The sequence below is a fragment of the Pogoniulus pusillus genome, chromosome 1, assembly GCF_015220805.1.
Source record: "Pogoniulus pusillus isolate bPogPus1 chromosome 1, bPogPus1.pri, whole genome shotgun sequence".
Taxonomy (NCBI): Eukaryota; Metazoa; Chordata; class Aves; order Piciformes; family Lybiidae; genus Pogoniulus; species Pogoniulus pusillus.
The window spans coordinates 48834582-48843831 of record NC_087264.1 but is presented as its reverse complement, the minus strand read 5'-3'; the positions used below and the strand labels follow the sequence as shown (position 1 = coordinate 48843831).

Genomic DNA, 9250 nt, shown 5'->3' with positions numbered 1-9250 from the left:
GACCAGTGCTGAGTACAGGGGCAGAATAACCTCCCTTGTCCTACTAACGAAGTTTTTATTTGGTGTGCTCTACATACAGCACTTTGCAAAATGTCATAGTAGTTATATAATAGCCACACATTTATTGTTCTATGTTGACACTATTTCATCTTTGGAGCCTGTGTTCCTTTGGAACCAAGTATGGAGATCGTTGTGTTTTGTTTGGTTGTGTTGTAACTTATTTTTTTGGTTTAATACAGTTCTTCATCAGAGCTGTGCTGCACAGCAGAGTGGGAGTAACCACAGTCCTCAGTATTCACTGTTACAAACAGGACAACTGGTGAAACCTTGAATACCTAAAAAGCTGACCTTTGGACTTCCCTTTTGCTCAATTTGGTGAATAAGATGAGCTTTCCATACTGAGAAATTTAAAAGATGACCTCCCACAGAGTAAGGTGCCTGCCACCAATGACCTAAGCTAGACTCAAGATCCTAAAATGTGAACTCCCTACATATAGTATGTTTAATTTTCCTGATAACAGTGGCATCTAATTCAGGTTAATTCTGTAGTAAGGAAGAGCTATATTTACATGACATATTCATATGCAAATCTATCTTGAGAACTCCATTTGAGACATCTGTGACTGTGGCTACATCATAAGTGATCAGACACCCAAGGAAATGGCTGTGGGCTGTGGTACTTGTGTAGTTTGGAGCTAGGAGCTGTCTTTTACAACCTGTTGCTAATATGATGATGCTTAACTGCATCCCAAGGGAGAAACACATTCCCACCTCATAACTTGGTAGCATTAGGTGCTAGATGAAGTGCCTGATGATTTTATGAGGAACAAACTTCAGCCCCTCATCCCTGAGTACAAATTGGGTAAAGTTTTACCAAAGCCACTACCCAGATATCCTCATTTGGGACACCTAAGTATATTGATCTTCTGCCTTTTGAAACAGCATCAAGGAAGTCAAGCTATGAGGGAGACCACTTGCATGGTAGTACTGTAAGAGAGAAGCAAGTTGCCAGTCTTTGGCTATCCCACTGCAAGAGGTGAGTAATTTTGATATCTGCAGCCATATATTTTGGTACAAGAACAGGACAAACCTTTTCACAATGTTAATATCAAAGTTAGGAATAATCAGAGCCTCAAATTTGTCTGCTGGATCTGAGAACAGCAGGCTGGTTACAGCATCTCCATCAAAAGACAAATCACTTCCATATCACTGGGCAATTATGCTAATCCCTGTGCCGTGTGCTGACAATTTCATAACACACTGCAGGATCTTTAGTTCTCACCATAAACATCAGCAGCAAGCACTCTAGAAATTGTGTGTGTTTATTTTGATTATATCATCCCTAGTGAAATTGTTAGAATTACTCCCAGTTTCAGTGTGTCACAAGCCTCAATGAATTCTTAGAAATCTTGTTCATCTTGCACCTTAACTTTATAGTGAAGTAATATGACTCAAACTCAGGAGTGCTGTTTATTACAGCATGTTTAGGAAAAATAAATACCTGTCTAAATATATGGACCCTCTTAAAAGGGATAAGTTATTTCAGGAATGAAGGCTGTCTGCTTAGGAGTACTGCAAATGTAGTGACAAATTTTCATAGACTATGGAAAGGCTCAGCAGGCTACTGGTGATAAATAAAATCAAGCCAAACAAAGACAAATGGTTGTCAGAGTGCCCTTGAGCAGCCCCTTGTTGAGGTCTGAAAACAGCCAGGTACAGATGGTTGCGTTGACTATTAAAATACCAAGACACCCAAACCAGAAGATACAACATTAAGCATACTATAACTGAGGGCATAAAACTGCTCACCAGAACAGCAGATCCTCTCACTCCATAAGACCTGAACTAGTAGTTCATTGACACATTTGAGAAGACCTGACAGTTACCTGTTCCAAATGTAAAAGCAAGTATCAGCTTGTCTTCCCTTCTCCAGAGCCATACCTGACAATCAGAGAAACTTTGCAAGCTGAATGTGTGCTGTAGAGAGCTAAACAATTTACATCACCCACCTCTTTCTAGCAATTATCCAGGTATGTGAAAGGTAGTCTAGCAGTGTAGCCTACCTCTTACCTGGCTGGTTGATAAACCTTCCCCATTGAGCTCCAAGGCTTCCTCTATGCAGTACATTATAATATGCTATCTTTGTGTTATGCTGCCAACATAAAAATGTGTCTGGCAGCTTGCAGTATCCTACAGGTGTTTGTGAAACATTAGCAAAGTATGGCTAGATAACTGATGTAGATAACATATGACAGTGTAGTGAGTACAATCATTACAGCATGTCCATTCTCTCGCTGCTTTTTGGACATCCCAGCTGCTACTACATCAAATAGGCAAGTTCTGCCTATGGATAATCTGCATCAGAGTGTGAGGACAGGCAAGAGAGAGAGTAGCTTTTGATCAGCAGTCTCACAAAAGTTGAGTCCTTGTGTGCTCTACAGTGAGTTTAGGGTCGCTATACCATCTGTGAAATACTGGTATTACAATCCAAGTGGCAATTCTCTCAGGCATCTGCAGTTGACAAACAGTCTCAAGAGAGTGAGCCAAGCTCATGAGGTTTAAAATCAGTTTCTGTTCACACTGACCTTCTCTAGATAAGATTTAACTTTTACATAATTCATCTACAATCAAACCCGCTTTCTGCATTTCAGTACATGAAGTCAGTGCACACAGCCAGTAAACCACAGATCACCAATTTTTACCAAACTGCTATCTCCATCCCCTTTTTTGGTGTTACAGTTGGACAGATCTAGTTTTGTGCCTTCTCTCTCAACCCCTCACAACTGGAGTCTTTAATAAATAGCTCTTCTTTTGGTAGGTATCTGAGGTGGTAGTCCCAGCCCTACTGTCACTTACCTACCTGCTGATCCTTTGTTAAGTTCTCCTTGCATGTGAATTTACTCTTCTTCAACTCTAGCCAGCCTAAATACTTTCCAGAGTTGCTTACAGAATCTTTGGTTGTGCTTACCTGTTGTTTTTATCTAGTCCCCAATGTCCTCAGTATAGACATTAATACATTTGTAGCGTTAAAATACTAAAACATCCACCTGAAGAATGAACAATATCCTAAAGCCCTGGATCTTCAAAATCACATTCTCTTTTTAGAACATTTGCTAGTAAAGACTGATAGATGTCAACTAAATACTTAACATAAGCAAACTGTATTTAATAATGCTGATGAGGTAGTTCTTTTATCTCCTGCATAAAGAGAGAAAGTGAAGAACGTGCATGATACTCATCTGTCCTGGTTATTCTGTGCCTTGATAAGAACCCAAATCTTTAAACAATTACTTTAATCCTTGCCTCTTTAGAAATCATCTTTTCAACACACCAGGCTCTGTCATGCTTTCAATACCTACAAGACACCTTTCTCTCTTTATTGCTGCTTGAAATTACATCTTTCCTGTTTTTTCTGGACGTGTATCCAGGCTGATTGCTTTAGACCAGCACAGTAAGCCTCTGTTTAGCACCTCCTTAGCTTACGAGTCTAACTAGAATTAATACCTTCTCTTTTCTTTCAGGCTCACCACCATTCCTACGCTGCTGTAGCATTTGTTGCTCTTCTGAAGGGCTCAAGCCAAGGAGGTTATGGCATCATTCCTGCGTTTGCTTGGGATGTGAGTACCCATTCCTTGCTTTCAGGTTCATGCAAAGACCAATAAACCACTGCTGCCCCTTCATCTCCCCATATCTTTTGCTAACTGATAACTTGTTTGCCTTGTGTATTTGACTCTCTTTATTTTCTATGGATTCAAACATTTATGAGATACTGTGCCCAAACTCTCTCTTCTTGTATTTTAGATTCTGTTTTGTTTGCTCCTGTCAGAAGCCTACATGAGTGGCTTAAACTTCATCACTGAATGAGCATCTTGCTCTGCATCAAAGTTTAATGCTGGGTTTTCTGGGAGTTTCTTTCTCAATGTTTGCTTTCAGACAGCAGCCACAGACTCCACACATCACCAGCATTCCCTCGCCCTTTATTCAGACTGATCTAAGGCACATAAGCAAATGCTTTGGAGGAGTGGAGAGTATGGGGAGAGGGTGGTTTGTTGTCTGTGCTTTGGTATCTCATGTAGATTTATTTTCATTCAAACTTATGTAACAGTTTACATGTAGATTTATTTTCATTCAAACTTATGTAACAGTTTATTTACCACCTCTGTCCAGACAAAATGAACAGTATTGGATACTGCATTTCAGAATCATAGGTTGCAAGCAGAAAAGATGTCTTCTGGACACCTTCCTTTTTCCCCATTGTTTGCAGCTCCACAGTCTTGATAGCTGATCGCTGAGAAGCTGGTTGATGAACGGTGGAGTCATATTTACCAGAAAGCTGCTTAACAACAGTCCCAAGCAAAGAAGAAGAAAAAGCCCTTCCCTGATCGCCGTGAGTTTAACTCTTGTATTGTAATCTTGTGAATTCTGTTAGTCCCATTCCTCAGCAACTTACACTTCAGACAGCAGATGAATGGTGGACCTTTGCTGATAGTTGTAATCGTTGCTAGGGGACAGTCTGAGGGAGGTGAATCATGCCATTTACAGTCAGCCTAAAGGAACATTTGGAAATGCCTGAGCTTAGAAATTTCCTTCCATGGTCTGCGCTGCTCAGAGCAGAGTACTTTGTGCCTGTGGAGTGAGTTTCACAGCTACAGATGATGATGATAGTAAACATTAACCATCTTGGTGTCTTTTTTTGCTTGTGTGTGTTTTAAATTGTTGTGGTGCCTCTTACTTATTTGATAATTATTATTTTAATAAAAAAAAAACCCTGCAAATGGTATGAAAAATGGTAAGAAAGTTGTTGCAAATCATACTACAATTAAATACTACAGCTTTTCATCCTTTTTTACTGTAAGAAGCATGCATTTACATGTCTGGATCTGAATTCTCCTGGATGTATTCACAGACATTTATTTTACTGTACGTACAGGCATTTATTTTACTTTATTTGCTGTGGGAGGAGGGCAGCTTCAGGTATTAGAAGTGAGAACTTGACCAGTAGGAAGTAGCTAAGGTTTTACAAGCTACATCTTTGATGAAATACAAGGTAGGTAAATAAAAGTCTGCCTACTATAGACACTAAGTCATGGCTTGGAAAAGAATATGGAGAAAGCAGTACACACCTGTCTGGGGCTGACAGGTGTGACACAGGAGAAGGAAACCAAGAATAGGAAATTTGGGAGTCAAATAGCCAGGGTGTAGTTTTTGCCCTCCTACAGTCCTGCATGGTGTATCCAAGACTGAGCTTTGCAGGACTCCAGGGCAAGCCTGGTCTTGTTCATCTTCAGGTCAGCAAGGTTTTGCCAATACGCAAGCACTCTAGTGTGACCAGCTTGAAGTCTGCGGCTCAAGAGAGCAGTCAGACTTGGGCACTGCAGCAGATTCACGGTATTCACCATTCAGCTTTTCTCAGCCAGTCTCCCAAAGTCCTTCGGCTCTTCACTCCTCACCTACAAGCCTGTGAACCCCCGGCCACATTTAAGAGTCGCCCATGTCATGCGTGGGGAAAGAGTGTAACAGTATTTTACATACCGCATCGGCTACACCGCTTTTCACAGCACGAAAAATGTTATTTCCTACCCTTGTTTTGCTTTCATCACTTAAAAGTGAGAACGCATCCGGGCGCCCAGCTCCTGCCCTCGCCCGCCGCCCCGCATTGGGCGGAAAGTGCCGGCAGAGGGCGCCCTGCCACCGCCGGCCGAGGCTGAGGCCGGGCCGTCCAGGCGCTCCGTCTGATTCCCCAGCCCCGTCCCAGTACCTAGTACTGTCCCATTCCCCGTCCCCATCCCAAATCCTGTCTGGGTCTTCAGACAGGTCCTTGTCCCAGTCCGGTTTAGTCCCCCGCCCCATCCAGATCCCAAATCCCCTCCCAGTCCCCAGACCCATCCCTGAGCCAGTCCTGCTAGAGGCCAAATATTTTCTGTAACGCACGTCAGAATTTAGCCCCTGATAGATTTCCTGGACGAGAAGTTTGATTTTCATTGCTGAGCTCCATAACTGATACGCAGTCCCCTTTAGTTGCATCCCTACAGCAACACCTGGGTTGGATGCTGCTGCTGTGGCTTCGTAGAGGTGTGCGCCTACAGAAGAGTCACACCCAAGGGGTCAAAAGTGGGAAAGCACTCTTCTATTTGTATTCTGTCTTCCCTGAAAGGAACTAAATGCCTTTCACATGTGTTCTTTTCACTGTGTTAACACATCCGTCCTCTGATGTGAGCGGAGTATCACAGTATCACCAAGGTTAGAAGAGACCTCATAGATCACCAAGTCCAACCCTTTACCACAGAGCTCAAGGCTAGACCATGGCACCAAGTGCCACGTCCAATCCTGCCTTGAACAGCTCCAGGGACGGCGACTCCACCACCTCCCCGGGCAGCCCATTCCAGTAGCCAATGACTCTCTCAGTGAGGACACTTAGTAGTAATAACAGCTTAAAAAAAATACTAATGAAATCTGTTCACAAACCAGGAGATCCTAAGTCTTCCAGAAGTTTAAGCATAGCGTAGCTCCCCGAAGCGTGGAGAAATAATTCACCGTTATTTTTGTCCAGCTAACAACCAGGAGTTACTCCTTGGTCTACTGATCCGAAAGTAAAAAATAAATGGCATGTCTTAAACAGGATGTTCACCAGCTGATTCAGGGCCGCTCCCGTGTGATAATGGGATCCATCTAAATGCAAATCCCAAGCCTAAGGCTATTCTTTATTTCTTTAATGAGAACGCAGATGCCTTCCCCGCGGCATCCAATGGGGAGAGTGCAACCGGAGTCCGGGAGGTGCGGAGGGGAGCCTGTGCGTAGCGGTGGAGGTGCAGGAGCGCCCGGGCTCGATGGCAAATTTCCCTTCCCGCTCAGATAAAGACTGTGAGAAGCAAACACAAAGTCTGACTTCATTCATGCGTCGGTTCCTCGAGATGTACGGAGCTGCCTGAAATAAGGATCCTCATGAAGCAAATCATTGAACCCGGTCTTTGGTCGGACAAACAGGCCACTGCAAGGGACACCGGTGTCTATCATCTAGTAATGGATTGCTGGCAAACGGCCGGGGTCCCTCAGGCAAAACAACAGATGTCTCCCTCAGCCGACACGCAAACACACGCGTGCCCGCCTGCCTTGCCGAAAACACGGATGGAAGACGTAATTCCAGATACGGTTCGCCCGACAGTGTACGATCCAAACGATGTTTCGCGAGTTGAGTACGATCAAACAAGAAACAGGCAAATGCATTAATAAGTAGCTGATGCAAAGACTGGCGAATGCCAGAGATAAAAATCACATCTGTGAAAAGCAGAGCAAACCACTGAAGATCAGTCCTAGCAAACACAAACCTCACTTAATGACACTGCACGTACATGTTCAGCTTTGGGACCAGATCGTACTTCCTCAAAATCTGAGACGAGGATGAGTAAAGCAGGAACCATCCAGATCACTCAGGATAACTTTCTTTTTATCCCAACTAAAGACAGAATAAATTCTGCCTTCGCGGGAAAACAATTCACGCCCGTGGGGGAGCAGGCGTGCGGCTACTGCTACCTGCGCTGCCAGCGGCGCGTTGTCAGCCGCGCACCCGTGTGATGCGAGCCGCTGCGGTCCCGAGCAGACCTCACGCCGTCTGCCTCTGCCTTGTCCTCGTCGCACAGCACCTGCGGAGGTACCGCGCGTTGGCAGAGCGGCAGTGCGGCCGTGCGGCCAGGCGCCATTTGCACCCTCCCGCGTCATGGTTGGAACGTGCAGGCAACAGGTCGCGCCTGCCAGTTGTGTTTTCCTGTTTAGGATTTTGCGCTAAACCCGGGGTTTGTGCAATATGTTTTGAAGCATCCCTAGAAAGTTTGTTCCTGTCCGCCTAAGTGCTTCATGGTGTTTTCGCAGCTTTTAAGGCGGAATCTTTAAAGTTGCTGTTTGGCGTCTGGCTTCAGCGCTGCTTCCCCATAGAGGCGGGCACAGAGATCCGCAGCTCTGAGCAACGCGCGCAGGCGGCGGCACAGGTGTAACCGCCTACGGCGCGGTCCGCGCAGGCACAGGGGAGCCTCGGTGAGGGGCTTCGTGTCACCACGGTGTAAGAAATTGAACGAGACACACCCGTGGGGAGAGCAGAGCCTGCCCGACCTACGGACAGAGGCTACCGCCGCCCCTCTCGCAACTTTCGCCCGAGAGGTCCTGCCTCGTGGAAGTGAGACGGGTGGCCCAGGCCGGTGCCACGAGGCACAAGGGCATGGCGAAGCCCGGACCGGCAGGGGCCAGCGAGGACAGCGCCGGCAGCTCCTCCCGGCAGCTCGTCCCGGCTCCGCATCGCGACCCGCCCCCACGGCCGCCCAGGGGCGCCGCCCATTGGCCAGAGCCGACCCTCTCGGCGCCTCTCATTCGCGGCGGGCCGTGTTCGTCACGGTGCGCCCGCGGCCCGGGTCTAACTGCTGGGGCAAGGGCGCGCCCCGCCACAGGTAGCGCTGCGCCGCGGGCTGAGCGTGTACCGTCGGGTTTTAGAGCAGCCCGGAGCTTCGTGCCTCTGTTACCGGCCTCGAAGGACTTCGCCGCGGGCGGCTTTTTCCTTTCGTTCCCGTCTCCTGGCGCGGTTCGCTCCTGCCAGCGCAGACCCTCCTGCAGCTGCGGGGCGCGCTCGGCGAGGGAAGATCGGCCTGTTGCTGTGGGGAGGAGGGGACGCGGCGAGTGGCCTCGCGTCTCCCCCCGGCGTGGGGGCGGGGGAGCAATGAGCCGCGTATTGTTTCCCCTGTAGGCAGCGCCCGGCGGGCAGCGGGCCATGAGTTCCGCGCCTTTGTCTCCCGAGTGAACTGGCCCCACTCCCGCAGCGTCCTGCCGCCGCCAGCCGGACCCCGGCAGTATGGACGTGACCGTCTCCGAGCTCCTGGAGCAATTCCTGCAGAGCCCCTTGGTGACCTGGGTGAGCAGAGGCGTGCGACGGGGAGGCTGCCGGCCCCGTAGAGGGTGTGTGGAGTGGCGAGGCCCTCTCGGTGTTCTCCTCCCCACGCACCAACCCCGCTATCCTTCCTCCCGGTAGGTGAAAACCTTCGGGGCCCTGGAGAGTGAAGACGAGGACAACCTCGGTATCTACATGGACCTGGCGGATGGCGTCGTCCTGAACAAAATTATGCTGCAGATGTGAGTGGGGTTCCTATGGGAACGAAGGGGTGGCAGCCCCACGCTGAGCGAGGCCGGGAGTGCCGAGGGGGCGGTAACGTGGAGCGCCCCTTGGCCGCTCAACCGACGCCACCTGCGTCGGGGCTGCTGAGGAAGGAAG

General features: G+C 47.8%; 1 protein-coding gene and 1 long non-coding RNA gene across 3 annotated transcripts in view; both read left to right on the top strand.

The window, feature by feature from the left end:
- The first annotated feature begins 557 nt into the window (after positions 1-557).
- On the top strand, positions 558-4819 carry LOC135179689 (uncharacterized). Its single transcript, XR_010304077.1, has 3 exons — positions 558-1036; positions 3522-3617; positions 4265-4819. It is a non-coding gene; the product is annotated as an uncharacterized LOC135179689 (long non-coding RNA).
- A 3994-nt stretch (positions 4820-8813) lies between these two features.
- The window catches only part of CCDC88C (coiled-coil domain containing 88C), a 119822-nt gene continuing 119385 nt past the window's right edge, over positions 8814-9250 (top strand). For both annotated transcript variants that reach the window (XM_064151714.1, XM_064151705.1), the window contains exons 1-2: positions 8814-8893; positions 9011-9111. In XM_064151714.1, the coding sequence (XP_064007784.1) occupies positions 8834-8893; positions 9011-9111 (161 nt within the window). In that variant the 5' untranslated portion in view covers positions 8814-8833. The remainder of the gene's footprint in view (positions 8894-9010; positions 9112-9250) is intronic.